This window comes from Pristis pectinata, chromosome 1 (assembly GCF_009764475.1).
Source record: "Pristis pectinata isolate sPriPec2 chromosome 1, sPriPec2.1.pri, whole genome shotgun sequence".
Classification (NCBI taxonomy): Eukaryota; Metazoa; Chordata; class Chondrichthyes; order Rhinopristiformes; family Pristidae; genus Pristis; species Pristis pectinata.
The window spans coordinates 101,284,034-101,296,982 of NC_067405.1; the positions used below are offsets into that span (position 1 = coordinate 101,284,034).

The window sequence follows — 12,949 nt, forward strand, 5'->3', positions numbered from 1 at the left end:
TGATCATGGATAAAAGAACGAAAATTATTTTGTAATGTGGATAGAACTTCCTGGCACACGAAACTGTAATTTGTATGTGTATGTGAACATTTTTTTTCTTATGGACACAAAATAAAACATTACAGTCTAATGTTAGAAACAATTGCATTGTATGCTTCCCATGTTGAGGTGCAACAGTATTATATAAATAATAAATATTTCAAAAATAACAGTGAATACATTCCCGATAAGTGTTAAGCATTACTAATTTTTTTTTTACAAAATTTGTGGTGGGGTGGGCATAAGATAATTGGGTCCTTCATCCTAGTATATAGGAGGAAATTTCTGTCATCTAATTTTAAATACTGGATAAGCAGTGCATCAAATCAGAGGTAATGGTGGAATGGACATAGGTGGCGATGAGCTACAGTTGGTTGTCATCATGTACACACGCAAAACCTGAAGCAACACACACAAAATGCTAGAGGAACTCAGCAGGTCAGGCAGCATCTATGGAGGGAAGTGAACAGTCGACATTTCGGGCTGAGACCCTCCATCAGGACAGAACCTGAAGTTGGGTTTGATGTTGTAACAGAATGGAAACAGGTCCCTCAGCACAACTCATCCATGCCGACCTAGGTAGCTTTCTGAGCTAGTCCCATTTGCCTGCATTTGGCCCATATCCCTCTAAACATTTCCTATCCATGAATCTGTCGAAATGTTTTGTTAACGTTGTAATCATATCCGCCGATACAACTTCCTCTGGCAGTTCGTTCCATATACCCACCATCCTCTGTGTGAGAAAAAGGATGGGATAAAGACAGATGCAGGAGGGAATCTAGTGTTGCAGGAGCTGAATGGGAAGCCTTAGTAGTTGACTCTCTAGCCAAGGCCAGACAGGCGGCAGTGAAAACAATTGGACGAGCATTGTGTGGTTAATCCTATCAAAAACTGTAGAGAGATCGAGAAGGTTGATGACAGAGAGGTGACATGTTCAGTCACATAGGATGCAAGACTCAGAGAACAGAATTATAGATTTAAAAGTATGAGCACAAGCCTACACTGCCATTTAATATCATAGCCTGTCCTGTGCCTTATTCACCATGCTGCTCAATCCCCACCACCCCTGCTGTCCAAAAATCTGTAATCTCACCTTCAATATACTCAACAACTGAGCGTCCACAACCCTCTGCAAGGGGCTGCTGTAGTGCTGTTGCAAGAGAGAAAATCCAAGTGAATGGGTTCAAACATGGAGTTATGGGGAAAATGGGTTTGGATTTGAGAGGGTTATTGTTTGGAGAGAAAAGGGAGATTTAAAATACAGTATATTGGTAACTTAAGCAAAATAAACTACTCTAACATGATAAACTTTGTTCAGGTGGCCATCATTCAGAGCTGGGCTGGAAAAAGAGAAAATAGACTCATGAGTCATTTGGTGTCTTTAAGTGTTGACTGGCTCGAGATAAATGCTTGATAATTTGCAAACATCATGAGGAAAAGAATCTTCCTTAGGTCTGTGTACTAACTGAGTGATAAAAGTGGACATGCATTATACTCTACCCATAATCAAAGGAACTGAATTTTGTAAGTTAAGTACCACATGCAAAAGCCATTATATGTTGGTTTAGCATCTGACAGGTGCACAAATTTCTACCTCCTTGTTCTCAGAATATTTTTGCACATTTCATCCTAAGGCTTCTAAATATTAGAGGAAATAATCTATCCAATCAAGAGAAAAGGATTATGTCATCTTTTACTTCCAGAAGTTAACCTGACATCATGTCTAAATGAAGTGATGCAGTATAGCAAGCCCCAAGGAACAGTCTTTAACTGTTCCTGTAGGAATGTGATTTCAACAATGAAGAATGCATTCAAAATGTCAGATGTAAATGTCAATTAAAAATTACATATAGGTCTGAATTGTAAGGTTTGGAGGTTGACATTCTTTGACATAGCAGAGTGTCTGTGACCAGGCCTTTGGCAAACTCAACAGGATCTATGCTGTCAGCTCATATTGTACAGAAACTCAGACGCTTGTCTAATCTGAATGAAAAATAACATGAAAATTGGAGCTGAAGCCTTGCAGTAATGCTTATAGAGGCTGAAGGCGTTCTGTGTACCATGTGACAGTTTCAACTAACGGGACTACATTCAAACAGTGAGACTATAGCCAAATACTAACAGAGTGGGAAAATAAAGCAAAACGAAATAGATCAAATTGCCACTGTAATAAGCAGCCTCAATTTAACATCAGAGAGAATAAACATCACACCTTTGTGGACACAAACATTATCAGTCCAGTTAAGTAAGCACAATAGCTTAGACTTCATATTAAAAAGAAATTATAAATGTAACAACAAAATTTCCCCTACATCTAAACAGGCAAGAGATAAAATAATAAAACTTGAAATACATGCTTTGCTCAGAGGATTGAGCATTCCACATAATTTAATTAATCATTTCTTTAACCTAACTGCAAGTAACAGACCAATATTTTTCATTATTTCAGTTTGGTATCTAACAAAGGATGATGTGAGGTATTCCATCCTTATTATTTTATGATTCAGCCATATAAACTAACACATTCAATTTCAAATGTCTCATAAATTTATTTATTATTTTTACAAACTCTTGATACCTGTCACCCCTTTAGTTCACAGCAATACAATACACAGTCCTTGAACTGAACTTCAAGTCCACCCAACAGACTACAGAAAAGGAAATAAAACAAAAATCTGTATCTGACTTCGTTAGATGAGAATTTAAAATCTGTCTTTCTTCCCATACTTTGATTCAAGAACTGGAGGAACGGTTCAAACAAAAATTAATACTCTAATGACAAATAATGGGAATAACCTCTTGGCCTAGAAACGTTTATCACTATTTCCTGCTGCGTGATTGGAGGTGACAGAAACATTCTTAAGAAAAAGCATCCTTGAAGTGTGTGTCCACACAACTTCTCGTGCTGACTGAACATTTATCATCCATTCGCCAATTCCGATTGAAAATTAATAGTACTGCGATTGGTTTCCTCACCCTGGCTGCCAATAATGTAGCCTTGGACTGACCTACAGCCCCTTGGTGCTATTCTAAGGTCAGACCCTGCCAGCACTACACCAGTGTGTCAAAATATGTCAACAAACCATCTGCACTACAGGAAGAAGAATGACCTTTCATTTCTTCATGTACAGAGTCCCGATAAAGCCAACAGAGGCTAGGTATGCATGAACAGTTTTCCAAACTGCTTGACACTCTCAACTTCTAAGGTTTCCCCAGTGTATTTGCCAAAGCACAAATGTAAAATACTACAACTCTAACTTTCCATAACATTACTATGTTTATACAGGTATGTCATATTCCACAAATTTCTCTTTCAGCATATTTTAAACTTTGCCAACCTAAAATATCAGAAGTTGTCTTAATTCAGTTGGCTCCAGTGGCACATTTCCAACCACAGAACTTTTTGCAGACAACGCGTACTGACTTTAGGGGTGCCTGTTTCTCGCATTTGCAGAAGAGAAATTTTGCAGCTTGGTGCTCTTAATTGTGCAATAAATTTATCCTTTCATTTACTTTGTTTCTGAGATACATAACATTTTAATTTCTGTGCTTAAATAACCCTAGAACCATATTAACGTTAAAGATTTTTTTTTAACAAGCAGTCAAGATTCAGTCCTTTGAAAGACAAGGTTAAAATGTAAAGCAAAAAAAAGTGAAACAAAACTGACCTGAATTTTGCAGTTCTAATGACAGCAAGATAGTCAGCATTCAGTATCATTACAATGAACTGTGGACATCAGTTGCTGGAGTACACATATATAGCAAAAGGCAGACACCCTTCCTGGAGCTTCATATGGGTGGAGCAATTAGTGCTGCTGCCTCACTGCTCCAGGGCCTGGTTTTATCCTGACCTTGGGTGCTGTCTATGTGGAGTATACACATTCTTTCTGTGACTGTGCAGGTTTCTTCCTGGTGTACCGGTTTCCACCCACATCCCAAAGTCATGGTGATAGGTTAAATGGGCACTGTAACTTGCCCTTTACTGCAGATTAATAGCAAAAAAGGGTCCAAGGGGAGGTATGGACCTGTGTGAGAAAGAATAAGTTGCAGGGGTACAGGGAAATGAGGAGAGGGGGATCTAATGGAATTGCTCCCCTGGGAGCTGGCATTGATTTGATGGGTCAAAAGGCCTCCTCCTGTGTCATTATTTCTCTTTCTTGAGGCTGCATTGCCAATCTTCTCCAACATAATCTTGAGAAGTCAATAAATTGACAGAAATCCTCCAGTATCTACAAACTCTGCTTGCTGCAAAATACTTTGAATATGGCCTGCTTTGTTGCAGAATAAATAATGAAGTTTATTTTAATTGTGGACCAAATCATAATGACTGCTTGGTGATCTCTCTGGCCCTAAAAAATAAGCTATGAAAATGGATTGTAACTTCCCTCAAAATATAATGAATATAATAATAATAGTTTATACTGCAGCTTCTCCTCGGTTGTGTTCTCCATCCCCCCACATCTCAATATACCTTATGCTTTAAGAAATTGCCTAAAAGTCGTTCTTTTTATTTCCTGCTTTGCTATCTGGAGAATTCTCCATTGTGATAAATATTGTTTGATGCTAAAAATCAATCACATTATTTTCTATTAATCCACTGAAATGAATGATCACCAGGATTGCATTTGGCATAATAAGACTATTTAACCATGTGACTGTAACAGAACATCTATATACAGGTTGTACTTTCACTCAGTATTTACATTGAGCCAATGTGAGTCAAAAACTAAATTCAACTGTAGGGTAGATAAAACACCCCACTTCAAACTCCAACCTCATGCCAACAGGTGATATTACCTAAACTGATCAAATCAATTACTGCCATTTGAATCATGCTTGTACCTGGATGGGTGTATGGAGAGTTACTATCTTCTAAATTATACTCCAGTTACAGAGAGAAAAAAAATCACCACAATATCAATTGACAAGTCTTATTGACAAATCCCAAGAGATTTGTTACCAAGTTTTACATTTTCTGGTGTGCATTTGATTATTTAAACTCCATGTATTTTATTAAACAACTTCCACAGAAGCTCCTGCCTTTGGCAAAAGGAGTAGAAACTAGGATAATGAAAGAATGCAAGGAAGTTCTAGACTACAGGAGGCTAACACCGAACTGCTTAGACAAGCACAGAATAGTCTCAGAATGCATATCCACCAATCCCTGAAGACAGCAGGACAAGAAGATAAGGTGGTAAACATGGCATGTGAGCTAACTGCCTGTATTGGACAAGGCATAGAACACAAAAGCAGGGAGGTCATGCTAGAATTGCGTAAAACATTAGCTAGGCCACAGTTAAGTCCTGTGTGGAGTCCCAGTCTGCAAATACAGGAAGAATGCTATGGCATTATAGAGGGTGCCAAGAAGAGTTACCAAGGATGTTGCCAGGCCTGGAGGATTATACTTATGAGGGATATCATCTAGGCTGATCAAAAAATAAATGACTGGAAGAAGTCAGCACATCAAGCAGCATCTATGGAGGCAAAGAGATGGTTGACGTTTCCGGTTCTTCCAGCAGTTTATTTTTTGATTCAGATTTCAACTTCTGCAGTTGCTGGTCTCTCTCATCTGGGCTGAAGTTGTTTTCTTTGGAATGAAGTAGGCTGAAGTAAGAGTTAATTGAAGTGTAATAAGAGCACTAGACAAGGTAAATAATAGAGCCATTTCCCTTAGCAGAGACGTCATTAATTAGGAGGCATACTTTTGGTTTATTTGGTAAAAGAATCTGAAGGGAGTTGAAAAAACATCATTCAACAAATGGTGTGACCTACAACTTACTGCTTTAAAAGGGGTGATGCAGGCAGTAAAATACCTGGATGTACACTTGAAAAGTTAAAACCTGCAGAGCTCTGGGCAAAAGTTAGAAGTGGATTAGCTGACATTGGTATGATGGGCAGAATAGACTCCTGTGCTGCAAGTTTCTAAAATTCTGTTGCCTTGAACTGACATCCTAGCAACAGAGGTCTTAAGTCCATGTCACATGGATCATTAAATCTAAAGGCAGCTTACTTTAAAGTAAGTGTTCTTACTTTAAGGTTGATGATAAGATCCAAATCATTTAGGCTTGGTATGTGCCTTCAGAGTGAACTTAAAAAAACATTTTCCTCAAACAGAGCTGCAGTAAATTGAAACAGATTTCAACACATAAATAAATTGGTGTTCTTAATATTTGAAATTGTATTGCCATTCAAGAACCAGTATCCCTGCAGTACTTTGTAACATGCCACATACTTTACCAAACCACAAACTGAGAGTGCAATTCTTACATAACCAAAAAGAAAATTTAGTGGGTGCAGTGGAAGAAGAGAAAAGAAATTTTATTCGAGGGACTAACACAAGAATGTTGGAGTTTCATATAGGGGGATTACAGTGCGGTTGTGTTGGCACAGAGATTGTTACTTCTGAGCAAAATTATATACTGCTCAATAAAAATAATCAGTTCCATTTGTTGCAATATAACATACTGACAACAAATATTAGGAGATACCATCCTGTAGTTTGATGCTTTGGGACCATAATCATTTAAGATCAAGCTCCTTCCATATCAAAAAAAAAATCTGGTCAAATAATTACAAGATGGTGGAAACATAAATCATTTAACATTTGTTAAAGTTATCAGAATAAAAATATATTCTTATTACTTCAGGATGTTTCTGATAGTAAATATTCTGTATTGTCTTTCAAGTACTGAAACACTGACTTCTCAGCAAACTTTGCAAGGAAGCTTTACATAATTTTTTTGGCAAATTATAAAGCTCAACTTACACTTTATGATATAATGAAATGTTATTAATTGATTATTCCAATATGGAATAATTGTTTCCATCAGGCCAAAAATCTGGAAGATGTAGTGAAGGATTTGAGCACTGCAGGAAAAATACTTACGTTGGAGAGGGAATGAAGAAGAAGAATATCACAAGAAATACAAAGAAAAATTATCAAGTAAGTCAGTACCTATCCCAGAATTATCCCAAAGTTAAATTAGTCATGCAGCTCTGGGCAAAAAACAAGGTTGTGTAAACTTAAACCATTACATCTATTTTCCTAAAAAAACACCAGGAACACCAAAAATTATGAACTTGCAAATATTACATGAAGAAAACAGTGAAATGTTAAAGAAAAAGATTTTATTTATTGAGTTAATTGTTGAAGACGTGGAATAGTTTGTCATCTGGTAACAACTTTCATCATCCTTAGTGTTAGAAGTCACAGTGCTTTACTCTTTCTTTCATATCCCATAACATAGCAGCATTCTATTCTTCATGGCCACATGTTACAGACACTTAAATGAAGAACCAGATCAAGGCCATAAAAAAGCAGGGATGAAAAAAAACATCTGGCTCATTTTATCATCCAAGGTCATACTTAAGATCACCCAAGACCATTTTCTCTCACAATGCCATGCTGCCTGTATCCTTCCTCTTCCCGTGAATCAAGAATTTGATTGCTTTCTTTTTCAGCGTTTTATCAAGTTTGTGTTCATTATGGTCAACTAATTTGTTATGAGTGGTCACCTATCTGCATTTTAAAAATTATCCTCCTCCAACATTTACACTCAACAAAATACAGTAATTTGTGAGGAGGCAAACTGTGCACTGTACAGTTTTATCTCCTGTCATTAGATTTAGCTTCTCCTGGTGGTACAGAAAACACTTCTTCAATCATTCTATGGGAATTTTCAATTCTTGGATTATTTCTTCTCCACAACTGGCCTTCCTGTAGTGATGGCGTTTTACCCATATCAAGAATAAACCAAACTCTTACTGCAGCTCATCTTAGTTATCATTCAGGAGCCACAATTCAGTTCTAGTTTACAAAAAAATTAAAGCAACATCAATAAAGTTGGAAGTAAATCTGCCATTTTTCAGAAGGTTGCAATTACAATGAAGCCAGAAAGAATAAACTTGAAAGCAAAACATTAGAGAGCAATAAGCTCTTGGGTTGAAAAAAATATTGGCGGCTATTAACAAACATTGTAAATGTATAAGAAAGTAATTTGGTTTGCAGACAAAAAACACAGAGTGAGCTGAAAGGAAAGAAACCAAGCTTCCTTCTTAATTCACACATCTCTAACCTCTGACAACTCTACGCCTGTTATAAACAAGATTTAGACTATTTAGGATGCAAGACAAAAGGCAGCACATTTCCACTCGAGTTGTGTTATGGATGCTGTTTACAATCAAAATTAAAGAACAATTGTTAACTTAATTTCACTTTGCAGCTATCACCAGGTGCAACATATTTGGATCTAATGTATACATTATCCTGGCTATTTTCACACCCCGAATTGTGCCCTCTACCAGTGTAAAGCATTGTCTGGTCCGATCCTTTGCCTGATGCCAGATTTTATTCCTATTCTGTTGCTGCATCTATGGAATCACATACAAGCTGTTTAATTTAAACAACACACGCATGGTAAAACCGACTGAATTACTGACAGCAACTTTGGGATTTCTGTGTTAAACCAAGCATGCATGGAAATCTCAAACTTGCTGTCAGCTTCAACGCATAATGATGGTGAATACCAATAGCTTCATTGTCACAACAACTGCAAAATATGGGCCACTATCTACTTTTCCAGAAGTATGAGCAAGTTCATGTAGAACTGGGATAAATATTCCCTATTTCAGTTGCTTAGAATTAGCAGAATTCATGAGATGCATTGGAAGACTTTGATGCCAGTAATAATTACTGTACACAGTTTTCCTATGATGGATGTCAATTTTGTAGCCAGGGATTTATAAAATATGTTGAATTGCACTTCAAAGGAGGTTTCAATAAAATGAGGAGTTGAACCTTCAAACATAATTAGCACGGAACTATTAAGAGGAAAGTAGTTTCTCAAAAAACATGTAAACAGCCCTGTTTGTACAAGAGAAAGGTTGTATGATAAGGGCACCTGTTCCAGTAGCTCCAGAATTGGTCCTGCAAGTAAGATTGGTGACTACATTCTTCTCCAAACGAGGCCTTGCTTTCAATCCAATGAATCACATGACCTTCAACAGCTATAAATAAACAGAACAAATAAATACTGCATTCCACAATTTTCAATTAAATATTCTAACATTACAAGGCAAAGTGAACAGGTCAACATCAGGAATTATTGGAGTAACCCATCTGCTTTATATAATTTACATCCCGTACTTAGTTCTCTCTATTCCTTTGCTCTTTTAAAAACTCCCAATACTGATGCCTCTACAAACACAAGTATTATCTCCTGATCATCTCTTATTTTCAGTTCACTTAAATAAGGATCCAAGAAGAAAATCTAAAAAACTTACACCACTTATAAGCAAACTAGGAAGGAACAATGTGTTATTCAGAACCATACAGATTATAGTCTGCACTTTATCTGAACATTAGGACTTAGTGAAAGTGCAGCAGCTCTTTACCTTTGGAGCCTCAGCTGCTATTCACCCCCCAGTCATCATCACTAAAACAGATGAGCTGGGCATTCACACTGCTGCTGTGTAAAAAAAGGCTGATACATGATGTTATATACAGAAGTAAGACATCCTTAATAAAGTCTAAAATCTGTAGTTACCTCCACAGCCTAACCACTCAACATCAAAGTATCAAGGAATTATCATTCTAATGTCTAGAAACACTTCTGCACTAGGAAGGGCATGTTGAACATGCAATGCCCACGGGACCAAAGTGTATTTTATACAAAAGCCTCACAAGCACTAGAAGCCTAAGATGTCATGTGCAAAACAATGTTCAACACACATAGAATCTTTCCTCAGTTGTTTTACATTGCAGAGTGAGCAGAGGAAGACAAGTAGGTCACAGGTTTTGCCCATTGTAGTATGGAGATGCCCAGGAAGTGAGGGAGAAGGGAAGATGCCATTCAAGGCTGGGTGGGGGGTGGAGAAACATCAGGACCTTGGGGATCAGAAAGGGGATCAGGTCTAGGTGGTTCAGACTCCAAGAGCCTGGCCTCCTCATTCAGTTCTCCTTCAGTACTGGCAAACTAGACCTCTGATTTCCAGTACATTTCTCCTTCTGCACATGTCTGTGCATTGGAATGGGGAGGACACTAAAGCAAAGCCAAAAACTTTGCAATCAACATGGTTAATATGCAATCAATTCTAATAAATTCAATTAAGTAAAAATTATAATCACTGCTGCACAACAGAACTTCTAAGCTTAAACTTGTCACATTGATATAAATGCCAATCCCCATTTTGAGCTGTTATCTAGCACTTCCTTTTTTGGACAGGGTTAATTTAACAGAACAATAACTGCCTTCTCTGCAGTTCTGTTCTGTACATAGACATGTATTACTGGGAGGGGAAAAGGTTTCTTCTGATCTCACTTGTCTTCTAAACTTTAAACAAGTAGCCTTCAATTTTATGTTTGTAGTTTAATTCAAAAAGATTGTTTACAGTCAGCACTTTAGATTTGATTTCATCTTGCTCAGCTTTCATTTTTCTAATGATTGTAAGCTGAGATATAGAGTTGAAATTTGATTTAAAACATTATAACCTGTGGCCTCAGAATTGCTAGGAAAACCATAACAATTAGACCATAACAACTGGGTCTTCCACTGGATCTTAGATTAGCAAAATCTAAATTTTACTGTTGAAGTGATTAAAGAGACAGATGATAAAAATGAGATGCGTATCTCCATCTCCCAACTCTCCTTTTAGAATGCTTTTTAAAATCTGCCTCATTGACCATATATTTGGTTATTTGCACCAACCTGTCCTGATGGAAGTCGATGCCAAATTATACCATTTATTTGGTCATGCTGCTGTGAATCACCTTGATATCATTTGAAGCCCCAATTTGTGGAATCATCGAAGTTGTTCTTCTATAGAATTCTGGGTATAGCCATTCCTTGATTTATAAACTGAGACTTTCCCAGAAAATGATTTAAGAGAAATTTTGTAAAAATTCAGAAAGCTGGGCAAAATACCTACAGGGTATTTAGGTATCGTGTACTCCTATGAGCGGAGTACTTTTCATTACAGTGAAAAATAGTTTTGTGAACAGTGGCATTACAGTGAAAATTCACAACTCAAGTTTTCATAAATCAAAGAATACCTCTACATATTTCAAATGCTATAACATTGCTCAAACAGAAAGTAAAACTAGTACATGGTCTATCCTCTCTAGTTGTTCATCCATCTCAAGCATTCGCTCATTGGCTTAGAAGTTCTTTCCTAGAAGTTCCTTCTTTTGGTCTCTTCCCTCCAATCTATCATACAATTTCGATCACCGCCCCCCCCCCCCCCGCCGCACATTTTATCTCTATTCCACACCAACACCACCCCCCCACCCCACCCAGTCACCTCTATAGTGACCTGCAGCTAGATTTAGATGCCTATCATTCTTACTACAGCAAAAATAAATTGTCTCTTCCTTGGCATCAGATGAGTTCTCAAATTCATTTATCCAAAATCCATAGAAATACTGGAGTCAGGTTACACAGGTGGTCATATCCGAGCTGTTCCAGACAATTCACCTCGTAGTGTTGTGCCTTCTTGCAGATCATTACTGTAGAAATTAGTTGAAAATAATACTAAATGCACATAAAAACCATTTTCCACTCAGTAGTTCATTAAAAATGTACTTCTGGATCTGGTCTCTAGCTGCAGCTGCTCCCATTCAAATGCCTCTAGGTTTTATCGCAAGGACTTGGAGATATCATTATCCCGAATTACTGCCTGACCCAATACGCCACAGTAACGAAGCATTAGCACAAATTTGGAAAAGTGATAGCCAGTAATGCAAATTAAATGTTAATTAGTGACTCCTGTTTCTGGGGGCAGGAAAGTCAAGCCATTTCTTCCTGTATGGCCTGTCCAGAGTACTGGACTGATTTAAATGCAACAGATTGCAGGTTTTTGCAATTCCTTTTAATTTATTCATTAGTTTCAGGCATTGCCGGTAAACCAGCATATATTATCGTTTCCAAGCTGCTCTTGAGAAAACAGTGAGAACAATGGTGCCTTTGAAAGTGTGCCTAAACAGCTGTTAGGTAGAGTGTTCTGGGATCTTGAGCGGCAAGAGGAAGGGAATGGTGATATGACTGCAACTTGGAAGGGTGGTGCGATTATGGGCTTGCTGGCCTTATTCCTCTTGGTAGCTGAGGTTGTGAGTTTTTGTGATACAATCAAGGAAATCTGGTCAAGCTGTTGCAGTCCATCTTGTAGATAGTACATACTACAGCCACAGATAGACTACAAATCAGGAAGATTGTGTTGTCCTCTCTGATATCGCTTTGGAGCTTCTTTCATCCAGCAAGGTAGAGAGTATTCCACCATGTCATTACTAAGGGGAAAAGACACTGGGAGTCAGGAGGCAACTTTTAAAACAAAAATTGAGTTGTGTTTGAAACCAGGACATCCTTCAGGTACAATTGGTACTCATTTTCCACTTAGCAAAAGATGAAAATTGGATTCAACAATGATTGATAATTCTACAACGGTTTACAGCCTGGTGTTAAGGTGACTCCAAAATAAAATTACTGGTGATAAAATTTCAAAACAGCATTAATCCTCAAGGCACACTTCATAATCTGACACCTGAACTGACAGATAAGCAGTATATTAAAACACAGTCGGTGATGTTGACTAATGATCAGCTAATGGTAAAGAGAAAATACAAAAACATCTCCATGCTCAATAATGACAAGGATCATAATGTGAATGCCAAAGAAAAGGCTGAAACATTCACAATCATGTTCATATTGAGGTACCAAGTGGATGATCCTTCTCGGCTTCCTCCCAAGATCATTTGTCACAGAAGTCAAGTAATATTAAGGAACAACTGATGGCATTGGATTATCATTACTAAGACTAGTTGTATTTTAATTAACTGAATTTAAATTCCACGACTGTCATGATGGGATCTGGACTCTGATCCCTGCATTGTTAATCCAGACCTGTGTTCCTGGTCCTG

General features: G+C 37.6%; 1 protein-coding gene across 1 annotated transcript in view; it reads right to left on the bottom strand.

The window, feature by feature from the left end:
- cdin1 (CDAN1 interacting nuclease 1) overlaps positions 1 to 12,949 on the bottom strand; it is a 142,368-nt gene that overhangs the window by 36,350 nt on the left and 93,069 nt on the right. The window contains exon 10 of the mRNA XM_052018255.1: positions 8,940 to 9,045. Coding sequence (XP_051874215.1) covers positions 8,940 to 9,045 — 106 coding nt within the window. The remainder of the gene's footprint in view (positions 1 to 8,939; positions 9,046 to 12,949) is intronic.